The sequence below is a fragment of the Netta rufina genome, assembly GCF_964035555.1.
Source record: "Netta rufina genome assembly, chromosome: Z".
Lineage (NCBI taxonomy): Eukaryota > Metazoa > Chordata > Aves > Anseriformes > Anatidae > Netta > Netta rufina.
Genome location: NC_140126.1, coordinates 27242546 through 27269038, shown reverse-complemented (window position 1 = coordinate 27269038; position 26493 = coordinate 27242546). Strand labels below are relative to the sequence as shown.

General features: G+C 40.2%; 1 protein-coding gene across 5 annotated transcripts in view; it reads right to left on the bottom strand.

Annotated features, from left to right (window-relative positions):
* Positions 1-26493, bottom strand: part of KDM4C (lysine demethylase 4C) — a 286545-nt gene that overhangs the window by 68710 nt on the left and 191342 nt on the right. For 4 of the 5 annotated variants that reach the window (XR_014619288.1, XM_084304804.1, XM_084304806.1 and 1 more), the window contains exons 16-17: positions 7166-7221; positions 1083-1191 (exon numbers count right to left, since the gene is read on the bottom strand). Coding sequence is in view for 4 of the 5 variants with exons in the window: in XM_084304804.1 (XP_084160930.1) it covers positions 1083-1191; positions 7166-7221 (165 nt within the window). In the remaining variant the exon portion in view is untranslated. Of the gene's footprint in view, positions 1-1082; positions 1192-7165; positions 7222-23768; positions 24061-26493 lie in introns of those variants that run through there. The other variant, XM_084304807.1, reaches the window with a different exon arrangement.

Below are 26493 nucleotides of genomic sequence, written 5' to 3'. Positions count from 1 at the left end.
CATAAAGTGTTTAAAAATACGCTTTATGTGATTCAAAAAAGGGATATGGAAAACAAACTTTAGATTTTTTGAACAAAAATATAGAACAAATTACCATTTGAAAGACATCTAATTTAAATTAAAGATACATCTCCACATTCATAAAAATAGCTACAAAACATAATGAATGAAATGAAAATGTAACAAAAAGGTTAATAGTTCAAAATGATGGAGTAAAAGGAGCTAATATAAAGTCAGGTAGGTCAAGAAATATTTTTGAAATAGCACGGAGCAGATGCAGAAAAGCGATGGCATCATTGCCCAGCATGTTTCCATGTCCACTAGTCACTTTCTGTTTATCAGAAGATGACATCACAGCGACGCAAATGATGGCAAATTTAGTAATTCTCATGTAACACGGTAAGGAAAATTCTCCTCCATGCTGCATGTCTTCTGATTTTGTACATCAACTTTCCAGAATGGCAGTGTTATTCAGGATGTAGCACAGGGTACAACTGTTAGTAATGGATGTATTTGTATTTATGTTTTATATCCACTTTAAAAATTCTTCAGGAAACAGTTTGGTAGGGTTTTTTAGTCCAATATAATGTGTGATCTGTTTTGTGCACATTTTTCAATACCCAGATGGCAGAGATACTGCTTGACAACCAGATCATACATCCTTTTACCTCAACAAATTGTTCCTTGAGGCAAAAATACATAATAAGAAGACCTCACAAACATGTACTATGTGATACTCATAGCCTGGGTTTCAACACTTTCATGACCAACACAGTTACAAAAGTTAAACATTCACAGTTGACACTGGTCAAGTTTGTTGTCATTCTTTTGGGGGAATGCAGGTATGAATTTCTCTCTCATCAAGTACTAAAGGTTGTCAAAAGTGTTAATGAAATGCCATTATATGTCAAAAGCAAGAATCCAATCTTGATAAAATCCCTGATACTTGCTCATAACCTTAAACAGTTTACTGTTCTGTACTTTGTAATAGCAATCACAAATCAGATTTTGAATACATTTCAAAATGTTGGGACACCTTATTAGCAAAGAATACATCAAGTATGTATGAATATACTACTCACCAATTTCAATCTTTGTAAAGGTATTCTGCTAGTGTCTATTGGTGTACGTTCCAAAACATTAACAAATCTCACTTCTGGAATGGCAATTGCACACATTACATGCGCCCACCTGTGAAAAGCAGCAAGTCAAGAATACCACCAAAAAAAACATAGAAATATGAGTGTCAAGATGTTTCATTACTTGTATTTTGTTTGTTTCATTTTTAAAAGGCAACCATCTCCAGGTATTTCCCTTATTAGGATTTCTGAAGATTTCTTTGAAACATTGTTAACAAACTTTACAATACTAGCACTTCATGTGAATATCATTTCTGAGTGGCTTTTTATGACAACTTTTTTTTTGAAAATTATTTTTCATATTCAATTTGTTAAGTGCAATACTATTGTAGGTGTGCTATTCAGGTGCACATGCACAGACTATTTTATCCATACGCAATTTATGACCTTCAACATTTTCACAGAATCATAGAACATCCCAAGTTGGAAGGGACCCACAAGGATCATGCAGTCCAATTACTGGCTCCATACAGGATACCAAAAATCAGACCATGTGTATGAGAGTGTTGTCCAAATGCTTCTTGAACTCCAGCAGGCTCAGTGCATTGACCACTGCCCTGGGGAGCCTGTCCCAGTGCCTGACCACACTCTAGGTGCAGAAGCTTTCCCTAACACCCAGCCTGACCCACCCCTGTCCCAGCTCCATGCCATTCCCTCGGGTCCTGTCGCTGTCCCCAGAGAGCAGAGTTCAGCGCCTGCCCCTCCGCTCCCCTCGTGAGGGAGCTGCAGGCCGCCATGAAGCCTCCCCTCGGCCTGCTCTGCTCAGGGCTGAGCAAACCAATGGACCTCAGCTGTTCCTCATACATCTTCCTGGTGAGACATTCCACTATCCTTGTTGCCCTACTTTGGACACTCTTCAATAGTTTTATGTCCTTAAACTGTGGTGCCCATAACTGCACACAGTACTCAAGGTGAGGCTGCACAAGCACAGAGTAGAGCAGGACAATCACTTCCTGTGACTGGCTAGCAATGCTGTGCTTGATGCACCATAGGATACAGCTGGCCCTTTAGGCTGTCAGGGCATGCTGTTAACTCAAGTTCATCTTGCCATTGACCAGAACATCCCAGGTGGATCATACACACTTGCTCTGTTAAATTTCATACAGCTGGTGATTGCTTAACTTAGTACCATCTGCAAACTTACTTAGTATGCATTCAAGTCTTGTGCCCAGATCATTTATAAAAACATTGAATAAAACTGGCCCTAGAATGGTGCCCTGCAGAACCCCACTAGTAACTGGTTGCCAGTCCAATGTAGCCCCATTAACCATAACGTTTTGAGCCCAACCTATCAGACTACTGTTCACCCTTCAAGTAAGATTTTGTCAAGAAGATATATGCTGTATATTTTGTCTGGAAGGATGTTGTTACAGACAGTACTAAAAGCTTTGCTGAAAAACATGTCTACTGGCTTCCACTGGTCTATAAGGTGGGCAACTTTGTCATAAAAGGAAATGAAGTTAGTAACTCCCATAACAATCTTTTCCATAATTTTACCCGGCATTGAAGTATGACTGACAGGCTTGCAGTTATTAGGGTCTTCCTTCTTACCCTTCTTGAAAACTGGGACAACATTTCGTAGAATCACAGAATCATAATATCATTAAGACTGGAAAAAAACTCCAAGATCATCTGGTCCAACTGTCCCCCAACCACCAATATCACCCACTAAGCCATGTCCCTAAGTACCACATCCAACCTTTTCTAAAACACCCCCGGGGACGGTGACTTTACCACCTTCCTGAGCAACCCATTCCAATGTGTGACTGATCTTTCTTAGAAGAAATGCCTCCTAATTTCCAACCTGAACCTCCCCTGGTGCAACTTGAGGCCATTCCCTCTTCTCCTATCATAATAATATACCAGCTTCCAGTCAACTGGGATCTCTCCAGATTCCCAAGACCACTGAAAAATAACTGAGAGGTCTCACGAGGACATCAGCCAGTTCTTCGATTAACCTAGGATGCATCCCATTGTGCTCCATAAACTTATGGACATTCAGCTGAAGCAACAAATCCAACAAATATTTGGAGTTGGCTGGGAGTTTATTGTTCCCACGGGTGATAGTCCTTCAACCCAAGTCTTAGGGTGTCCCAGAGCTCATCACTGACAGAAGTTAATAAGCCATTAAACGTCTCTGCTTTACCTATATCCTTATTTGTGAGGTGACCAATCTCATCAAGCTACAAGACCAATATTATCTCCGGTCCTTTTTTGCTAATGACAGACTTTAAAAAAAAACTTTTTGCTGTCCCTTCCCAGTACTAGCCACTTTCAACTCCAATTGAGCTTTGGCCATTCAAATTTTCTCCCTGCAATGGTGAACAGCATTTCTGTTGTCCTCCCATGATACCTGACCTTGTATTGTGTTTATGTAGCAAGGTTTTCGTAGCTGGGGGCTGCAGGGGTGGCTTCTGAAGATTCCAGAAGCTGTCCCATATTAGATAAGGGCCAGTTTCAGCTGGATACAAAAGAGACCTGCTGCTGGCCAGAGCCAAGCCAATAAGCCATGTTGTTTGTGCCCCTGTGAGAGCAGACTTAAGAAAGGGAAAAAAAATGCTGGGCAACAGCAGGTGGGAGAAAAAGGAGTGAGAAGCAGCCCTGCAGCCCCCCAGGTGAGTGCAGCAGGAGGGCAGGAGGTGCTCCAGGCAGGCAGCAGCAATTCCCCTGCGGCCTGTGCAGGGAAAGGCCCCTGGTGGAGCAGGCTGTCCCCCTGCAGCCCATGGGTCCCACATGGAACAGATCTCCATGCTGTAGCCTGTGGAAGAGCCCCTGGTGGAGCAGGTAGATGTGGCCTGGAGGAGGCTGCGGCCCATGGAGAGCCCCCACAGGAGCAGGGGCCGGAGCTGCAGCCCGTGGAGAGGAGCCCACGCAGGAGCAGGGGGTCTGGGGGGGAGCTGCCGCCCAGCCGTGGGGGACCCGTGCTGGAGCAGTTTGCTCCTGGGGGATGGATGGACCCTGTGGTACAGAGCCATGTGGGAGCAGTGCTTGAGCAGCTGCTGCCTGTGGGCAGCCTCTGCAGGCTCAGTTTGGGAAGGACGGCATCCCGTGGGAGGGACCCCACAGGGAGCAGGGGCAGAGAGGGACCTGTGAAGGAGTCGTGAAAATGAAGTACTATAGACTGTCCGCAGCCCCCATTCCCCTGTGTCACACAGGGGGAGGAGGTGGAAGGGCAAGGAAGTGGATGGGCAAGGTTTTGGTTTACTTTTAGTTTCTCACTGCTCTAGTCTGCTAGTTATAGGCAATATTATATCACTCTCCGGATGCTGAGTTTGTTTTGACCATGACAATAATTGTTGAGTGATCTCCTTGTCATTATATCAACATTTGAGCCCTTTTGTACTGAGTCTGGCTGGGATGGAGTTAACTTTCCCTGAAGCATCCCATACAGTGCTGTGCTCTGCACCTGTAGCTAGAATAGCACTGGTATCACTCCAGTGTTGTGTCTGCTGCTGAGCAATGCTGGCACTGCATCAGGACTTCCTCCAACCTCACCCCCCAAGAGCCAGCAGGCTGTGGATGGGCAAGAAGTGGGGAGGGAACATCACCAGGGCGGTGTGGAAGGGGAAGGAGAGGGGGGTGCACTCATGAAGATGTTCATCCTCTCAAACAACTGCTACATGTATTGAGGCCCTGCTTCCTGGACGTGGCTGAACATTGCTTGTTGATAGGAAGTAGATAGTAATTTCTTTTCTTTCTGTGCTTCTGCGCTTCAGCCTTTGCTTGGTTTTTGTTTTTGTTTCTTTTTTTTTTCTTTCACTCTTCCCTTTAATGAAATTATCCTTATCTCAACCTGTGAGTTTTTTTTTTCTTTCTTTCCAGCATACTTCCTTTTTTCCAGGGGAGGGGACGAGTGAGAGAGAGGTTGTGATGGAGTTCAGCTGCCCAGAATGGTAAAATCCCACACCTTTCCATCATACAGATAATATGTGATTATACAAACTATAATATAACATACAGGGACTAAGTAAACTGTTGTCATATAATGTTAAAGTTGTATCTGCCTAAGTGTGAAATAAGAGCTGTATGTAAAGATGATATACCCACTAGTAAGTTATGCAGGTCAGCCCAAATGAAAGCAGATAAAGCATGTAGATCTATCATTTTATTATGGAGACTATTCCACTTATATTTCAACATACAGAAAACATCTCATCTCACTTTGAGAATTCTTTTTTTTTTTACTTCTATTAACAACTTTTTTTTTCCTCCTTGCTGCCTGCCTGCAAAAGTGCATTGTCTTAATAGTAGGTGTCTTACCATCTAAGCTTTATGGGGAAAGAAATGCTGTAAATAGAATGTCTATTCGATAAATCTAGACTCAAGCTCTTATACTTTGACGGCTATCAACCTAACAGGACTCGTAAAAATTGCTGTCTTCACTCAAGACGGAATCTCAGCTCTCCTTTACCGCAAATTGTAACTCCCCCACCATGTCTGATTTATAACTTTTTAAATCTAAGTAATGCCAATTCTGCATCTCTAATGAGTATATGAGAGAGAAGGGAGGAACAGAATGATTATGTTGGATTTTCTACTTGTTGGAGAAAAAAAATGGATCATAACCTTCTGAAATGTTTCAAAAGTTTGAAATGGTAGATAGAACAGTGTTAAGTATGGGTGAGGACTCAACATTTTATAGCAACTATAATCTGTTATGCGAACAGGAAAACAAGAGTTGAATGACTTTTACAGAGCTGTTATTTCACAAATCTGTAACAGAAACCTAGAGAGAGATATAATGCAAAACTGAAGACTTCAGGTATAGTTATGCAGAGGAAGACATACTCTGCAGATCCCTGAGTTTTTTCTTTTTTGTCCTATGAATAAATCTTATGAAAAAATTTAAATTAACTGATCTACAAAAAAAAGACTTATTTTCAAAGATGTAACATGTAATCTGTCAGTTCCAAATATAAAAATGACATAATAAATTCTGTTTAGATTACACAGTTTGTCTTTTTATTATTTTTTTTTCCTGGTTAGAAAAAGCAAGTAACAAATAACTATTATGGGGAGTTTAAAGCAGAGATATAAAGCAGCTAAGTATTTTCATGAGTTTGTCAAAACCTTCATTAATTTGCTAACAATATTAATGCTTCTGAAGATAATTGAATTTTACATACAACCTTCTCCTCAACCAGAAAATTACAAAATGCAGAGAAAAACACTATGCAACCAATTGCAAATGATTGATAAATAAATTCTGGCCTGCTAACTGGAAAAGAACATTGCAGCTAGATGAGCACTTATGACTGTAGTCCAAAGGGATTTATAAAGAAAGTGGTCTACATGATATTGCTAATATACTACTAGTATTTAACTAATTATGTGAAAACCCCAAATGCATGAAGACTGTTTCAGTATTGGGCTTTAAAAATGTTAAGCTGCAACATTTCTCATTTTATTTATTTAGATTACCTGGTATACTGCACTATCATAAAAATGAAGAGAAAAATACTAATGCTAGTATGATAGTATGATGAAAATGTATAATGCTAGTATGATGAAAATACTAATGATAGTATGATGTCAGAAACAATACTATTTTTGACAGTGTATGATAGAAACGTACGTAGAAAAACATTTCAAGTCCAGAAGTATTTTAATATTACTCAGATTAATTAATATAAAACATTGTTTCTAGCAGAAGTTCAAAGGTTCCCTTTTAAATTCTGTAATCACAAATTTCCAGGACTAAAGAAGAATACGCATTTCACTGTTTGGCAAGATTTGACCATGCAAACAATGACAAATGAGCTCTCATTTGCTTCCTTTACACAACAACCAGCAGAATGGAATTTGGAACACATAAGCCTGTGCAAATACCAAAACGAATGTACATTTTAGGTACATTTTCACAAAATGGCAGCTGCACTTTTCAATAGGAATATTTTTAATTCTGCAATGATTCAACTTAAAGGGATACTGTCAAATAATTAAGCTTACAAATGCTCTGTACATGGGAATGGATTGCGAAAAAAACTAAAACAAGAACATGCAATCTTGACGAATATATTACTTACTTCTTGTCAGTAGTTTCCTTTAATGCACCACCTCTCAAATTGCAGAGACAACATTCCTAAAAATAAAAACAGTGTAGAAACAAGTGAGTTTACTGACAGGTTACAAAGCAGTCTTATTCAGCTGATCTTAAGGATATGTAAATTGCTAATGTAATTAAGTGCTGGGTCACAACCTGCCACTTATAAACACTGCATTTCCTTACAGGAAAAATAGAAGAATATATAACAACAAGAGTCATGACTCAAAAAAGCTGAAGAAAAATGTTTTAAATATTAGTCTTGAACAAAGTGACAGAATTACTTTGAAGACAGTAACAAATGAAAAGGCAGTCAGTATTGGAATAGAAAGGCTGCAACTGCCATGCAGCTTACTAAGGTAAAACAAAGTAAAATTATATATAATTAGCTTAATAAAAGTTATATTCTTGACTTGTAAGTAATTGATTCAACTCAAATAACAAAACAAGTCAGTCTTTGCTGTACCGTTTCCTGTAAGACCTTTCCTAAAAACAAGGAAACAACTTTCCTTTCCTTCTTCCTTGCGACAAATAAATTATCTTTGCAATTTAAGCAGATAACTTTTTGCCTTACATACCAATACCATTGAGAACTCTCATACAATACCACTTTCATCTAATTAGTGTTACTATAGAGGTGTGGAGAAGAGAAATGAGGTTAACTAATTTAACCACAAGAGACCTGGGATGGGACTCAACATATTCAGGTAACAGTTCCCTTTGTAACAGTGAACAATGACCATTAAATCAGGAAATCCATGGGCTTAGGATACCAATTCCTTCAGGTATTCAGAGGAGACTGAGGAGGAACAGGTAGCTTCTGCATTAAAGAGGAAAACTGGAACATAAGGGGGCCGGTATTGCAGCACTTAGCATGTGTTTCAACATATATTGCGTATAACTTTAGGGAGCTTCTTCAATGCAGGAAAAAGCCTCAAAAGCGTAATACTCCATAGGACTACACTCATAATCCATATGATTTTAACTGTTTCTTCCAGAGCCACCCTTTTTACTCAATCAGCTGTACCTTTGTGAGATTCTCACACTGCATCTTATAAAATCTCCTCTTGTATCAAGCCTAACAAAACTGGACAGAGGGGCAGGAGCAGGTGGAATGGAGAACAATCAAAAGAGGGAGGCAGGGAGAAGGGCTGATTATTTCCTCTTTCTCCTCATTGTGTTCACTCTTAAAGGTACAGCAAAATGGTGAGCCAGAATTACTCTAAGAGAACTTACTCTTCCACTTCACATACCAAATACTGTCTAATGTACCATGTCTTATTTTAGGTTCAACTCATTACTCTGTGATGCTGTGCAACTGCTATACATAATTGTCTTTCCAACACATAATTTCTTTCATAATTACCTTCTAAGTATTTGTAGATACTCAGGGTATCATAACTACTTGGTATGCTTTTTGCCAACCTATATAGGTATTAAATTTTGTCAACCTCTGATCAAGTTGGTTCAAATTATCTTCAAATTTTTTTTCAATGTTTCTTACCCTGCCTTGGATATCATTAGAATAATTTGGTGCTGCCATCCGCATAGATATACACTCAAGCTATATGAAAAATTATTACTCTTTCTTATCTTGAATAAATTTTGGTTTCAAACACAACACTCAGTTAGTTACTAAAAAGTTACTGAACTACACGAGGCTGACATAAAGACTTTCCCAAACTAGATGGTAAGGAATCAAATTGTTAAGTCTTTATACACTTTCACTGTGCAGAACTGATTCTGTGATAATACAATAAAAATTCCACTAAACAGCTACTGAGCATATTGATGTGTTTCCAATAAAGTACCACTGAAGTCATGGGAAATGTGTTTCTAATTGACATTCATTACTCAAGGCATTTACAAGCAGGTACTTACATGTGAAATCTACAGGATGAAAAAGTCTACAGATCCTTAAACCTACCTGTGACTCCTGAGGAGTACCAATCACACAACCACAGAGTAATCCTACAGCACTGTGTCCTCTGCAATCTGATTTATCTTTAGATCCTTGCTTACAAATCAGCAAAGGCAAGATTTATATCTGAGCTCTTCCTTTGATTCACTTCAACATTGTGAGTGAGTGGGTCATCTTTTCTCCTATTAGCATTTAGCTTTATATATAGAGCTTGCCAGCTGAGCTACTGACCAACAGAATGTTCCTTTCCAACCTGTTAGTTTTACATAAGACAGTGGGAAATACAAGATGAAAACAGTAAAAATAGATGGGCAAGCTTCTCCAAAGCCATATGAGAGTAACAAAACAGATGAACCAAGCAGCATAAATATAATACTCAAAATGGAACATCCATTCAGTAAGAGGCAAATACCACATAAGCTCCTCATAGAAAAGGAGCTGTGAGGACTACTTGACAGTCTTTCTCTAACTCATTTGCAGTTTTGAAGGGGCAGGAAGCTTACAATGAAGATGTAGAATAACATCTGCAGATTGGTGAAGAGAACATGAGTCTGATTTAGTAGAAATCTTTGTGGGGAAAAAATCATTTTCCTCTTCAAAATTAAATGCTCAGCTTATCCTTCATCTGTGAATTCCCTCACATGCTTCCTGTTGTTCTTTTTTTTTTTAAATTGAAGCACTTTATTGATATTTAGTGTATCAGAGCAATTTGTCATTTGCAAAACAGACTACCTCTCAGTTTTGCAAAATAAAGTAGAGATTCTTGCCCCTAACTTATGAGCTTTGATGTTTTTATTCCAGCTTACTTTGAAATTCAGTACTAGAATGTCAATGAACTTGTCCTGCTTCTAATTAATACTTTTTACTTTGAAGGAAAAGCTTAATCTGATCTTTTGCTGTGTAGTTTGTTAATGCAACTAGACAGTTCAAGGTCATAAAGTGGAGATGTTTCCCATTTCCCAGTCACTAGGGTCTTTGCTTGATTGCCATGACTCTTCAAACTTGATGGAGAGTGGCTTGGCAATAAGAAGTCATAACCCTTATCCACTAATTGCAAACCTTTCACACTAGGTTAAAAAAAAAAAAAAAAAAAAAAAAAGCCAGACAAAAGAAGGTGACTCTAATTATTCTCAGAAGCACCAGCTAGAAAAAAAAAAAAAATCTCCCACACACGGCCTGCAGGAACCAAATGTGTTTCTTTCTCAAAGACTACCTATATGAAACGTCAGTGAGTACACAGTGGTGGTAGGCAATAATGAAACAGATTGTTCTCTGGTGGATACAGAACTTGAAAACGACATTGATGTTCATAGCAAATCTGTGTGAGAAGGCCCATAGTTAAAGCCTGTTAGATCTTTTTCTTACATCATCCTTGCTTCGCAAAACATTGTCCTATATCCATGTAGTTTGGCTATAAATTCACCTCCAGTTTCAACATACTGTGAACAATGAAAACACAGGACAGCTGATCAATAGAAATACTAAGATTCCTAGTAAAGGTATATCTGCCATGGATGGCACCGAGATCAGACTACATTAGCAATTATTACATTTGTCCACATCAAAAAAAAAAGTGAGAGAGCTTTCTGTGTGTAAAATCCAGGATAGCAACAGACTTCAGAGCCTGGTCCTAGTACATATCCAGTATTCACTATTACTCTGCAAATCCTTTAAACAAGGATTTTATCACATTTGTATTTGCATGAGATAATAATTTCTTATGCATATTATTTTACACTTATCAAAATTATACCTTAGAATATTTTAAATTGTTCATCTGCTTAAAAATCTCCATTACATTCTGGAATTATAAAAGAAAACACTCTCTCCTCGTAGCTGCATAAACTAAGCCATTTCTGTATAATTCACAAGCCTTATCACACAAACGTTCACGTCACCTTTTAGATTTTCAGTATAAGCAATGCGTTTTTTCATAACAATACAGATCACATCTGCGGTTTCTGGACTGCACAGTCACCCTTGCTTACAATGAAACAGAATTTTGCAACCAATATTCCTAATCTGGTGTATGCTGTACTACCTATTGCAGTCACTGCTATAAACAACAGTGAAAGTCAATGTGAATTAACCATACTCTCTTTGGTACATACATCCAAAAGATGGATCACCCTTATTGGAATGATATGCCATTACTCAAGCATATTTAGTTACTGTTGCATGGATGAACACAAGGGGAAAAAAATGTTTGCATTTATTTATACATCAAAATGAATGCATTTGGTTGTTCTTGAGTATTTTTTGCATTCTACCAAAATTGAGTCATATTGACAATGATGCTAATTAAAAAACAGCTTTCACATTTTGATACTTGCACACTTACTTCATCAGCAATGGCATTCTGTGTCAGACAGTAAGCTGTCTGACACAGAAAGGAAACACAGCTCAGTGGAGCCATAGCAGAGAGATGTACATGTATAAGTCAAATAATGTTTTTTCTTGAGGACCACTATGAACGTGTCACACTTGATCCTCTTTCTTTGTTAAACTGCTGTCTCTTTTTTCTTCCTGACCCTCTATTGACCCTGTAAATTATGATGGCACTTCTGAAGAATAATATTTATCCAGTTAAAAGAAATATACATCTATGTGGGTGGATAAATACAGGGTAAATAAAACATGTTATTCCTAATTAATTTTATCTGACATGTTTCAAAGAACTTCCTCATAAAATGTGGTGACAGAGTCTCCTCCATAATCACCCTAACAATCTTTTCCAGTCTTTTCATATCCCTGCCATCTGGAAGTTTTTCCTAACAGCTAACCTGAAGGTTCCCTGCTGCAGTTTAAGCCTTTTTTTTTTTTTCCTTTTTTTGCTTTTTGCTTTATGCATCATAAACATGAAAAACAGATTGCTCCTTTCATTTTTGCCATTTTCCATCTACAGCTCCTTAGTAGGTTAAACTATCACTACTTTTTAAATCACTATTTTCGTCTAAGGTCACATCTTTCCTTCTGAAATGCAAAGAGAGCAAATTCTCAATAATATTAGGCAGAGCAGGATTAGTTGATGTCTTGAATCCCACATTTCCCTCCACAGTGTTCAATTCTTTGGATAGCACTGACTTTAAGTTCATGCACTGCAACCCTCAGAAACCCTTCCACAGCAGTGGCTGGTATGATTGCTCCCTATTTCTGTGTCTGTTCTCAAGCTTCATTATCTTGCACTATTCCCTATTTAATTGCATTCTGTTTTCCAGATTAATAACCTTACTTCGCATATCTCATTGAGAGAGAGAGAGAGAGAGAGAGAAATGAAAAAAGCTTATATTCAGTTAACAACATCTGCAACAAGTGATAACTAAAGGATAACTAAGCATGTTGCTGGTGTTCAGACCTGGAAAAAGACAACAGTATGGAGTCTGAAAGATCCCAATAAAATCATTAGGGCTTTGAAAAATACTTGACTAAGTATTCCAGCATAACATCCACCAGGTGGTTGCTATCAGAGGACACCAGAATATAGCTGATTCAAACCAAACAAAAAGAAATGCTCTTCTCAAAATGTGATAAAGTTTGCCACATGTGGATGCCAAAAGTTTACTAAATGCAGGAAGTTGCTTCATTAGTTCATGAAAGAAATCCATCAAACGTTACCTTTTACCTAGTAAATACACAGGTAGTGCCTTTGCCTAAAGCAGTTTCTTATTAGCATATTGTTAGACATTGGGAGAGCATTAGGAAATGCTTGCCTAAGACATATTCTTTCTGATAAATTCCTTTCTGTTCGTGTTGGAGACAGGATAACAGGCTAAAATTGTTTCTGTGTTAATTCACTAGAGCAGATCTTACTATTCTATGTAATCTGCCATTTTAAAGCTTTAACAAACACTTTGAAATGTTTTAGAAATCATACTTAAATATTAGGAACATCACGTTACTCGGTACTTAAGTGCATACTTCAATAGGAATTAAATATACATTTCATTTATTTTTCATGCCGTGGTTCCGCTCGAGTGGGCAGCCGAGCTCCACCACAGCCGCTCTCTCACTCCCCCTCCTCAAAGAGGAATGGGGAGAAAATATGTGAAAAGGGCTCAAGGATTGAGATAAGGACGAGAAAATCACGCAATAATTATTGTAACGGGCAAAACAGACTCGGCATAAGGAGATAGTAAGATTTATTGCCTACAACTAACAAGCGAGAGAAGTGAGAAAACAAAGGAAAAAAAAACAAAAGCACCTTCCCCCCATCCACCCTCTTCCACCTCCTCCCCCCGAGCGGCGCAGGGGAACGGGGAATGGGGGTTATGGTCAGTCTACAGCACTTCTTCTCTGCCGCTCCTTCTCGGTCACTCTCGTCCCCTGTGCTGTGGGGTCCCACCCACGGGATGCAGTCCTTGATGAACTGATCCGGCGTGGGCTTCCCACAGGCAGCAGCTCTTCCAGAACTGCTCCAGATATGGGTCCGTACCACGGGGTCCATCCCTCAGGAGAAAACTGCTCCAACCTGGCTCCCCTACGGGCAGCAGCTCCTGCCAGATCACCTGCTCCTGCGTGGGCTCCTCTCCACGGGCTACAGGTCCGGCCCAGAATCTGCTCCGGCAGGGGTCTTCCACAGGCGGCAGCCTCCGTCGGTGCAGGGCCACCTGCTCCACCGTGGTCTCCTCCACGGGCTGCAGCGTGGAACCCTGCTCCACCGTGGTACTCCATGGGCTGCAGGGGGACATCCTGCTTCACCATGGTCCTCACCACAGGCCGCAGGGGACTTCTGCTCCGGCGCCTGGAGCACCTCTCCCCCTCCTTCTACACTGACCTTGGTGCAAGGCTGTTCTCTCGCTCCACTGACTCTCCCGGCTGCTGCGTGGCGCAGCGTTTTTTCCCTGTCTTAAATATGCTCTCACAGAGGCGCAAAACAACATCGCTTATTGGCTCGGATCTGGAAAACAATGGGGCCCTTCCCAAACATGGGGCAGCTTCTAGATCTTTCTCACAGAAACCACCCCTATGGCTCCCTGCTACCAAAACCTTGCCACGTAAACCCACTACAGTTCATAAGATTTTTTCTTCTGAAAAACAATGCATTAACTGAAATTTATGCATACATTATTATTACAAAGTTATTGTCATAACTTTATTATCACAGCTTTAAGTAGCAGTGATAAGGGAATAAATAATTTCACATAAGAATGCATTTTGTCTGGTGGTCTGAAGCAATGAAAGTGTTTATAATGTTTTCTGCACTACAGGATTTTTGTAGGATAATTCTGTAGGATTTATCCAGTGAACAAGGTATTTCCACTCTTCTTTTGTCAACTAGTTTCCTATGCTTGTGTTGACTCTGTTTAGTGCCTAAAACCACTCAAAATGGTTAGCTCAGGTGTTGTTTTTTTCCAAAATACTTCTCATATGAAGTCAGAACAGTCATTTTCAGTTTTAAGAGTGAACTGCTGCAAAACTGTCACAGATATGCTGATTAGTCATATTTACAAGCTGGTTAGTAGAAAGTCTTCATTACTTAAAACAGGCATCTAATCGTGAACTCTGCCACAGCTAAGATAGAATTTGTATGGTTAAGGCTAAGAAACATCTTTTATGTACTTCAGGCCATTCTGGTAGGCTTTTTTGATAGGAGCCTCTGAACTGAAAATGAATACCCTTAATGTTTCACCTTGTGAGGGCCAAGGTCACATCTTTTAGTAGTATTAACAAGGGTGTGCATTTGGAAATGGCACAGCTGCCTTTTCAGATAGCTCACGTCCTTAGCTCTTTAATATTTGTGTCTATATTTATATTTGTGTAAAGAAAAAAGGTTGGGCTTTATCTTAACACATTCGCAGATGTTCTTTTCAGAAACTGCCCACTAATGAGTATTTTAATCTTTCCACACCAGGGGAATAATCTTCACTCAGAAGAATTTTTTTGAGATTGTTTAGTTTCAATACAGAAGCAGTTACTCTTGCCATTTCAAGCTACTACCTTAAAATTGCTTTTTTATAGACAAACTTCTGATTTTTAAAGACAAAATATTCTTAAGAATAACAACTTACAGACAAATGAAGTGAGGCAAAGTGACAGGATCCACATTATGTCTGGGAGCTTCATTTATTAGCAGAATTGCCAGATGTTACCATTGCAACTCACCATCTTCAGCTGTTCATAAATGCTATCAAACTTTCACCATTCTCTGCCTCAACAATGCCAACAATTTTTAGTATTAGGAACATTCAGAAAAGCATTTCAACTATTTTTTTTTTTATTGTCACTGAAAAGTCTCACTATGCCCGGAATAAACTGTTATCAAGTCGTTTAGCATTTTGGAGATGCTGAAAGGTCACACTGATTGAGGAGGCTAAATAATTCCATGAAAGAAATCCACCAGAGGTTAGTATTTATTTCATACATATACACATCTTTGGCTGAGGAAGATTTAGAAGCTGCAAGCTTGAAGTAAGTTCTTGAAATTTGAAAGTGGCTGTATGTCTGCTTTGGATGATATGCTTGTCTCTTTCAGATACATTCAAATCTGTTCGTCACCCACTTTTTGGAATTAAAAGTTTGCACATCATCAGCTAGTGAATCTGCACATTTTAGAAGGGAAATGCCATGAACATTCAGTCTGCCCTGCAAGTGTTTGATTCAGGGATGGCCAAAAATTTCCTTGAAATTGCAGCTTTCACATCGTGTCATGCTGAGGCAACAGTATACAGAGCAAGCAGTCCTTCTTCCCTGCTCTTTGCAACATTGAGAACTGTGTTCTGCATGAATGCAAGAAGCAAGAGAGAGTTGGCTCAGATAGAAAGACTTGGAAAGGAAAGGAGAGAGAGCTGAGATAGTGAATGGGAGTGAGCAGAGGTTTCTGTAAGCAGAGAATGAATGAACTGGCTGAGCTAAGACACTGCAAGAATCAAAACTCTCATTACAGTTAACGGGTGAAAATAACTCCCACGCTTGTTAGGGGTACCAGCCTAAAAAAGGACCTTTCTCAAGGTGCTACAATATGCACCTCCAAAGACAAAAACATACATATATACGGTACGAAATGGAGAATGTTACATGGCTGCATATGGTTATTGGCCAGTGGTTATTGGTCAATCAATTTAGGAAATGTTTACAGTAAGAAGAATGACTGTTCCCAAGCATCTGAAAAAGAAAGATTACAACTTCCCCTCCAAAGAGATATCAAAAGGAATTAGATTAGCTACCCTTCAGGTAAATAAATAAATAAATAGATTGATAAATACTGAAATTCAAAGGTATAAAATACACAAGTGATAATTTTCCCTCAGTATGTGAGAGAGCAGAAATCACTGCCAGAAGATAATACTAAAGCTAAACATTTAGCAAATAAACAAACAAAAATGGACTGATGGTATTTCTACAGATAAAAATATGCAGGATTATTCCTATTACTATAAGACAATATTTGGAAGCAACAGTAAATATTAGATTTAAGTCTGAACATTGTTAGATGAAAAATTTGTTTCTTCAAGAAAGCAGCGTAACACCAGCTGTGCAAGGCAGTATATCCTGCAACTAGCTATTTCCATCTTTTTCCCCAGTCCCTGCAATAACTTTGTAGCAGTACTCCTCATGACCAGGTGTGGTCTCTGAAGAAGAATTTAGGTTGGACAAGGTTGGTGATAACTTCCCTGGTCCAATTCCAGCTTCAAGCAGGGACAGATTCAAAGCTGTATCAGACTGAAATCTTGTGTCAGCCTTCAGAGAATGGAAAACTGCTTGGTAAGAATTAGAATACCCAAATGAATCCAAGCACAAATACAGGCCGGGTGATAAGTGGGTAGAAAGCAGCCCTGTGGAGAAGGACTTGGGGATTCTGTTGGATGAAAAGCCAGAAATGAGCCATTCATGAGCCAGAAATGTGCACTTTGAGCCCAGAAAGCCTATTTTATACAGTGCTGCATCAAAATAATCGTAGCTAGCAGGCTGAGGGAGGTGATTCTCTCCCTCTTCTCCATCTCTTCAGACCTCACCTGGAGTCCTGCATCCAGTTCTGGGGCACCCAGTGTGAGAAATACATGTACCTATTAAGAGTGGGTCCAAAGGAGGGCCTTGAAGATGATCAGAGGGCTGAAGCACCTCTCCTATGAAGAGAGGCTGAGAGAGCTGGGTTTTCAGCTTGGAGAAGGTTCTATGGAGACCTTATTGAAGCCTTTCAGTACTTAAAGGGACTTCTAAGAAAGATGGGGAAGGACTCTTGATAAGGAAGGGAGTACAGGTTAATGGTATTAAGGGTTAATGGTATAAAACTAAAAGAGTTGATTTAGATTAGATATTAGAAAGAAGTATATGAAGGTGCTGAGGCGCTGGCACAGGTTGCCCAGAGAAGCTGTGGATGCCCCATCCCTGGAAGTGTTCAAGGCCAGGCTAGATACGGCTTACAGCAACCTGCTCTAGTGGAACCTGCCCATGGCAGAGGGGTTTGAATTACATGATTTTTAAGGTCCCTTTAAGATTGGAACAAGGTGATCTTCAAGGCCAGGCACAGGCTGCCCAAAGAGTAGTGTCGGCCTCCTTGGAGATAGACAAAAGCCATCTGGGCATGGTTCTGGGCAACCTGCTCTAAGTGACCCTGCCTGAGCAGGGGGACTGGACCAGATGACCTCCAGAGGTCCCTTACATCCTTCCCTGTTCTGCAATTCTGAGAAATGAAGGACTAAATGGAATTTGGTTCTGAGTTTTATGGCACTTTAGTTAAAAATATACTGTCCAGGTTTAATAGTCTTCCATTAATTTTCCATGACATCATCAGAGAAACTAGTTACAATCTTGTTAAAATATATTGTGTCAGAGATTGTTTTTATAATCAATGCATATCCTGTTCCTAGACTTACACCAAAACTAGAAACATAATGCTTCCCACATCTGATTAGCATCATTAGCTAAAATGGTTAGCGCTGGCATTTAAAAGTGATTCTCCCTACTGGGAGCATCCAGTACAATCTACTGAGTCATCAGTTTGCAGAGAAAGTTGGGGAAAATCCTCTTTCAGAAATAAATAAATAAACAAATTCTAGCCTTATTTTTCTAAAAAGAAAAAACTTAAGGTTTCTTGCTATAGCCATTTTTTTTTTACACTCAGCCCAGCAATTTCTCTTTATTAGCAATATCAAAATGCTTTTAAAGCTAGGTAGCAGAATCAGTCTGAAAATTAAAATACTATATGCCAACTCACATGTAGTGAGTTATTTTGGCAGTTACCAGGCTGTGAAAATGGGAGTTTATAATAGAAATGCTGACATTGTATCAGTGAGAAGGGCAGTACTATAAAAAGAGTATTCAAAATCATTATTTTTAGTAGGGTGAAATAGGGTAGTTTGTGGGCTTGAATGCAGAAAGCTCTTTTCTGATGCCTTGAAAATAAAAATTAAAAAAAAGTCATTCAGCTGATGTCACTTTAACCAAAAAACATACCTAAATCAAAAGAATCACAGAATCACAGAATCACAGAATTTCTAGGTTGGAAGAGACCTCAAGATCATCGAGTCCAACCTCTACCTAACGCTAACAATCCCCACTAAACCATATCCCTAAGCTCTACGTCTAAATGTCTTTTAAAGACTTCCAGGGATGGTGACTCCACCACTTCCCTGGGCAGCCTGTTCCAATGTCTAACAACCCTTTCGGTAAAGAAGTTCTTCCTAACATCTAACCTAAAACACTCCTGGCGCAACTTAAGCCCATTCCCCCTCGTCCTGTCACCAGGCACGTGGGAGAACAGGCCAACCCCCACCTCGCTACAGCCTCCCTTGAGGTACCTATAGAGAGCGATAAGGTCGCCCCTGAGCCTCCTTTTCTCCAGGATGAACAAGCCCAGCTCCCTCAGACGCTCCTCGTAGGACTTGTTCTCCAGGCCCCTCACCAGTTTCATCGCCCTTCTCTGCACCCGCTCAAGCACCTCGATGTCCTTTTTGTAGCAAGGGGCCCAAAACTGAACACAGTACTCGAGGTGCGGCCTCACCAGAGCTGAGTACAGGGGGACGATCACCTCCCTAGCCCTGCTGGTCACACTGTTTCTGATACAAGCCAGGATGCCGTTGGCCTTCTTGGCCACCTCAGCACACTGCTGGCTCATATTCAGCCGACTATCCACCATCACTCCCAGGTCCTTCTCTGCCTGGCAGCTTTCCAACCATTCCTCTCCCAGCCTGTAGCTCTGCTTGGGGTTATTGCGCCCCAGGTGCAGGACCCGGCACTTGGCCTTGTTAAACTTCATGCAGTTGACCTCAGCCCATCGGTGCAGCCTATCCAGATCCTCCTGCAGAGCTTTCCTACCCTCGAGCAGATCGACACACGCGCATAGCTTGGTGTCATCTGCAAACTTACTGAGGGTGCACTCAATGCCCTCATCCAGATCATCGATGAAGATATTAAAGAGGACCAGCCCCAGCACTGAGCCCTGGGGGACACCACTAGTGATTGGCCTCCAACTGGACTTGGCTCCCTCCATTCAGCACAACTCTTTGGGCCCGGCTATCCAGCCAGTTTCTAACCCAACGAAGTGTGCGCCAGTCCAAGCCAAGAGCAGCCAGTTTCGTGAGGAGAATGCTGTGGGAAACAGTGTCAAAAGCCTTGCTGAAGTCAAGGTAGACCACATCCACAGCCTTTCCCTCATCCACCCAGCGCAAAAAAAGACTAACTATGAGTACAAAATCCGAAGCATAAGAAAGCTTATCTGCAGGAAAAAAAAAAAAAAAGCCACTAAACTGCTCAACATTTGCTATTAGTACTCAACATAGAATCTCTGAGATACACACAGTTCTTGAAATCAGTGCCAACTGATCTGTTTAGGTGCTGAATTGTTTCTGCAGTGCTAGGAGGGCTAAAGTAGTCTGTGGAAAAGTTATGGAGGTTTTGAGAAACCTGGGCTGCTGGGGGCTGAAGGGGTCCAGCTGTCAAAGGAGGGGCAGAACATCTTCAGTCACAGGCTTGACAAGCTTGTGAAGAGCACCTGAAGAGCAGCACAAAGGAATTTCAGCCACTCCAGCCAGTACGTCAGCTTCATCAGGGGCCCAACTTAAATGTCTCTATGCTAACGCACATAGCATGGGGAATAAACAAGAGTAGATACAGATGTATTCAAGCCTCCAGGGCTATGACCTCATGGGCATTACAGAGATATGGTGGGATGGCTCCCACGGACTGGAGTGTTGGAATAGAAGGATGCAGGTTCTTTAGGAAGGACAGGCAGAGGAGACAAGAAGGGGGCAATGCCTTCTATGTCAATGAGCATCTGAAGAATATAGAACTCTGCCTGGGGATGTATGAGGAGCTGGCAGAGAGCTTATGGGTCAGCATCACAGGGAGGGCAGGGGCAGGGGACATTATAGTGGGGGTCTGCTACAGACCATCAGATCAGGAAGACCAAGCAGATGATGCCCTCCACAGACAGATAGAAGCAGCCTCATGCTCACAAGCCCTGGTCTTCATGGGGGACTTCAACCACCCCAATATCTGTTGCAGGGACAGCATAGCAAGGCACGGGTAATCCTGGAGGTTCCTGGAATGTACTGATGACAATTTTCTTCCTCAAGTGATAGAGCAGCCAATGAGGAGCAGTGCAATGCAGGATCTTATTCTCACCAACAAGGATGGGCTGGTGGGGAATCCAAGAGCAGCCTTAGCTGCAGTGACCACGAACGAAATGGTGTAGTTTAGGATCCAGAAGGCAGTGAGGCGGGAGCACAGCAAGCTCACTACCATGGACTGTGGGAGAGCAGACAGTGCCCTCTTCAGGGATCTGCTTGGTGGAGTACCATGGGATACAGCCCTGCAGGGAAGAAGGTTCCAATAAAACTGGTTAATATTCAAGGATCACCTCCTCCAAGCTCAGGAGTGACACATCCCAACAATGAGGAAGTAACGCAAAAACACCAGGAGGACTGCATGGATGAACAAGGAGCTCGTGACCAAACTCAAACAGAAAAAAGAGGCCTACAGAGATGAGAAGTATGGACAGATAGCCTGGGAGGGATACAGAGGCATTGTCCAAGCAGCCAGGGATCAGGCAAGGAAAACCAAGGTCCTATTAGAATTAAATTTAGCCAGAGAAATCAAGGGCAACAAAAAAAGCTTCTACAGGTACATCAGTATTACAAAGAAGATTAGGGAAAATACAGGCCCTCTCTGGAAAGAAATGGGAGACCTGGTCACCTGGGTTATGAAATAGGCTGAAGTATGCAATGATATTTTTGCCTGTCTTCACTGGCAAAAGCTCCGGGCACAAAACCTGGGCCCCAGAAGGCAGGGAATGGAAGAATGACGAACCACCCACTGTAGGAGATCAGATGTGAGACCATCTAAGGAAACTGAAGGTATACAAGTCCATGGGACCTAATGAAATGAATCCACAAGTCCTGTGGGAAGTGGTGGATGTAGTCGCTAAGCCACTACCCATCACACTTGAAAAGGTGTGTCAGTCTGGTGAAGCTCCCACTCACTGGAAGAAGGGAAACATAACCCCTACTTTTAAAAAATGAAAAAAAGAAAGACCCAGGGAACTACAGGCCGGTCAGTACCATCTCTGTGCCTGGCTAGATCATGGTGGATGAGGACAACCAACATGGCTTCACTAAGGGCAGATTACGCCTGACAAATCTGGTGGCCTTATGTGATGGGGCTACAGCATTGGATGATAGGAAAAGAGCAACTGACGTCATCTACCTGGACTTGTACAAAGCATTTGACCCAATTTATTTATTTTTTTATTTATTTTGTAATGGTGTAATAAGTACACAAATCTATTTCCAGTCAGAAGACAGAATTAAAATTTTAGGGAAGTGGTGGTGTCACTATCCCTGGGGGTTTTCAAGGAAAGGTTGGATATGGTGCTTAGGGACATGGTTTAGTGGGTGACATTGGTGGCAGGGTAGTGGTTAGGCCAGATGATCTTGGAGGCCTTTTCCAACCTTAATGATTGATTCTATGATTCTGTAATTCTCAGTAAGTTTGCCGATGACACCAAGCTGTATGGTCCAGTCAACACACTGGAGGGAAGGGATGCCATTCAGAGAGACCTGGGCAGGCCTGAGAGATGGGTCTGTGCGAACTTCATGAGGTTCAACAAGATCCTGAATCTGGGGCAGGGCAATCCCAAACACAAATACAGGTTGGATGGAGAATGGCTTGAAAGCAGCCCTGAGGCGAACAACCTTGGGGTGGTGGTTGACAAGAAGCTCAACATGAACTGTCAGTATATGCTTGCAGCCCAGAAAGCCAACTGTATGCTTGGCTGCATCAAAAGAAGTGTGGCCAGCAGGCTGAGGGAGGTGATTCTCCTCCTCTGCTCTGCTCTCGTGAGACCCCATCTGGACTGCTGCGTTCAGCTGTGGAGCCCCCAGCACAAGAAGGACATGGATGTATTAGAACGAGTCCATAGGAGGGCCATGAAAATAATCAAGGGGCTGGAGCACCTCTCCTGTGAAGACAGGATGAGGGAGTTGGGGTTGTTCAGCACAGAGAAGAGAAGACTCTGGGAAGATCTTATAGCAGCCTTCCAGTGCCTAAAGGAGGCTTACCAAAAAGCTGGAGAGGTACTCTTTATCAGGTTGTATAGTGATAGGACAAGGAGTAATGGCTTTAAACTAAAAAACGTCAGATTTAGATTAGATATTCAGAAGAAATTCTGTACTATGAGGGTGTTGAGGCACTGGCACAGGTTGCCTACAGAAGCTGTGGATGCCCCATCCTTGGAAGTGTTCAAGGCCAGGCTGGATGGGGCTTTGGGCAAGCTGGTCTAGTGGGAGGTGTCCCTGCCCATGGCAGGGGGGTGGAATTAGATGATCTTTGATGTCAGTTCCAAACCATTCTGTGATTCTATGATTCTGTGATCTCCCTTACTAGCCCTATTAATGGCTAGGTTACTACAAAATAAGATACTGAGGCATATTTACCTGTTTCCTTACTTGTTCATCTTTCTAATTCTTTCCTGTCCCAAATCCTTTTGTCCTCTAAAAAATAAAGGTACTTACGTTTATGTAGTATAGCTACTAGGTGACTACATCCTTGCATATTGTACAGTACGTTGCCTTCTCTATAATGCCAGTCATTATTCATCCTGACTTCACTAGCTTTCTTTAGCTGAAGCATTTAAGATTAATGAGGCATTTGTTCTCTATCAAGACACTTTGTATGAATACAGTCACACTTCCAAGAGCCATGTAGATGAGTTATTTAATATTATTTGATTTTTTGTTGTTGTTTTGGGAGATTGATTTATGGCTATTTTTTGTCCATTAGCATAGAAGAATTCTGCATCAGTCTTCCATTTTGTCAATAATCATTATCAAATAGGACCTACTCTGTAGTACAATATAAAGATATGTTATCATGGATCCAAGTACATCCTGGAAGATGAAAAAGTTTAAATAAAATATCGTAAAGCATACTATTTCAGCTACTTAGAGAAGCTGCAACTGCAAGAAAACAGTATGCTTCTGAATCTCAGATGCAGTTTTACTTGATAATATAAAATGGAATTCTCCCTCACAGACATGTCTATCTCTGAAAAACCTGAGTCCACTAATACATTTTTCCATTTCAAATCTTAATGGCATTCCTAGTTGGGATTCATACAAAATACAGTTTCATTTAGTTATTGGTTTTATTTATATTATTTAGTAACTGCTTTCATCTTTCATTGTTTAGAAAATTGTACAAATATATAAAACCTAGAAGAAAACGGATTTTCTATAAAGTTAACATAACTACCTGGAGTTTAAGTATTATTTAACAAAATTAACAACAACACTTTATTGTTTAACCAAAGGAATGAGAAGGAACTCTCCCCCCTTAGACATGACTTATGAACTCTAAACCAGCATTTGTAACACTGTTTTGTTTCATAACTTCCATTTTATTCTCCACCGCACAAAACTTCTCTTTCTCCTTGCTTTCCAATCAATCTTCCCTCCAGGATTTAAAGCTTTACCCAGAAAAGAATTCTTCAGACAGGTCTTCCTCAGCTAAATCTCCTCCTTCTAGGAATCAATGTGACAAGGAAGAAAACCAAATTTCAGACATTCCATTAGTCAGAGTTTCAAGAAACAGATACTTTTGGATAATAAAAAATCTTATGATTTTGTGCACTTTCCTGAAGCAAGAATTTAATTTTTGAAAATATGTGTGTACATAATCCCTATTACAGGGATTATGAGTCAGATCTCAGTTCCACATCTTCCGCAACAGCTGTACTGTTTAGGAATGCTTACCCTGAACACAAATTTAGATGAGCGATTTTTTTGCTTTTGTTTCATATAGAAACTTTAAGTCTGAACTGTCTTAGCTGAAATGTGAAGTATATTCACTCTGTATTCCCTACATCAAAAACAGTCATGCAAATAAGTACTTTTCTTTAACTACGTTCTCCCCTTCCAGACAGGCTTGTGGTGCTACACAGCAATTTAAAATACAATTAAAGCATCATATGTGTAACAACAGATATAAAAAAAATAAACAAATAAAAAAATGATTTGTGAAAGACACATAAGCATATAATTCAAAGGGAGTGTAAAATTTCCAGCTGCAGGTTGGCATGACTAACACTAATTGCATATTTTTTTAAAAGGAAAGTAGTACTCTGGGCAGCAGTATATTTAATTAACTTGCTTTTTTTTAAAAAACATCCACAAAAGACTGCTTAAAAGAAAACCACATTTATCTTAAGTATGAAGCTAAGATTAGATTAAAGCACTATACTGCTTTGAAGTGAATACTCTTAGGATAATCTAAGGGTATTGTCCGATCTTTGAAGAAACAGAAGTTTGATGTTAAAATGACAAATGGGACCCAAATAAGTATCAGCAGTTCTTAATCATGCTGATGTCAGCAAGGAATTCCATGCAAGCAGAACTACAGTAATACAGTTGTCTATCCAATTGATGATTTTCTTCACCAAAGAGAACTATAGTTACTATCACACTGCTTTGCAATGAGTAATACTGTTCATACAGAAATAAGAGATCAATAGAAAAAAGTAACCTGTGCCTATTTTGGTTTTCTGACTTAAGCCATGATCAACTCTTCCTCAACTACTCCTGACAAATGTTTGTCTAACATTTAAAAATCTTAAAGGAGTAGATTCTACAAAATCTTTACAGCGTGTTCCAGTATTTCACTATTTTTAGAAAGAAAAATGTGCAGGATGTCATGGTATTAACATAAGCTTCTATTGATACAGTTTAAAGCTGCTACAACTCACCTTGTTCCTAAAATGAAGGAATGGCAATTGATTATGTTCATCTTTAATGTATACATATAATTGTATATATGACACTACTACTTATTTCCTTTCTATTTTCTCCTGGCTACACTGAAGAAGCTTAATTTTTTTCAATCCTCCCTTAACAAATGATTACTGTCTATGAGGAATGATTGAAAGAATTAAAAATATATATATTTTTAATTAGATATTCATGTCATCTCTTGTTTTCTTCCAGCCCATTCAGTCTAATGAATATTTCTGAAGCATGTGTGTTCACTGCCAGACACAGTTCTTCAGCTGGGCTCTCATCAAACATTAAGAGAACAAAAAGATTATTCCGTATCTTTCCCAGGCTTCAATCCCAATATAAACTTAAACATCCTGGTCTGATGTTTCATGATTTATAGACCTCGTAACGTTCATTAGCATTGTGACCAGATTGGTCAAAACTCCAGATGGCAACAGGAGCTATTGCCTAGCCAGACACTCTCATCTTGTATATGCACAGATGATAACTCTTGTAAGTACAGAATCATGGAGTATCCCAAATTGGAAGGGACCCACAAAGAGTCCAACTTCTGGCTCCACATAGGTTCACCTAAAAATTAAACTGTATGTCTGCATACAGTTTAGCATTGTCCAAATGCTTCTTGAAGTCCACCTGGCTTGGTGCCATAAGAACTTCCCTGGGGACCGTGTTCCAGTGCCCTACAACCTACAAGTACTGTACCTATCTCCACTGAATTCTGTAAAATAATTTATTTTACACTATTTCTTCAATACTGTAATATTATTACTACCACACATAAAAGTACATTCAAACCCAAAATAGTAAAGCTCAGCCTATGAAATGCCCTGGGTCCTTGGTTCTTCCTGCAGAAAATTCATCAGGAATAGTTCTTTACTGAGCCTTTCGTTTCACTGAAATATTGAAATAAATGAAGAAAAAATATTTTGAATGCTACTTGACAAGTAATAGACAGTTACAGAAAAACCTTTGACATATCCTAGAAGTTTAACACCTTGGCAGTTCCACATGAAATTTCCCCATCCCCCATGTGATCATCTTGTATTACTTAAAATAGACCACTCTAGATTACCTATTAAGTTCCAAAAGGACATGAAGAGTAATCAGCAAATGTTGCACAGAATTTTATCACCCTTTCAATGACTTAAGTTAAGAGTCATGAAAAGAGTCATCATGAAAATG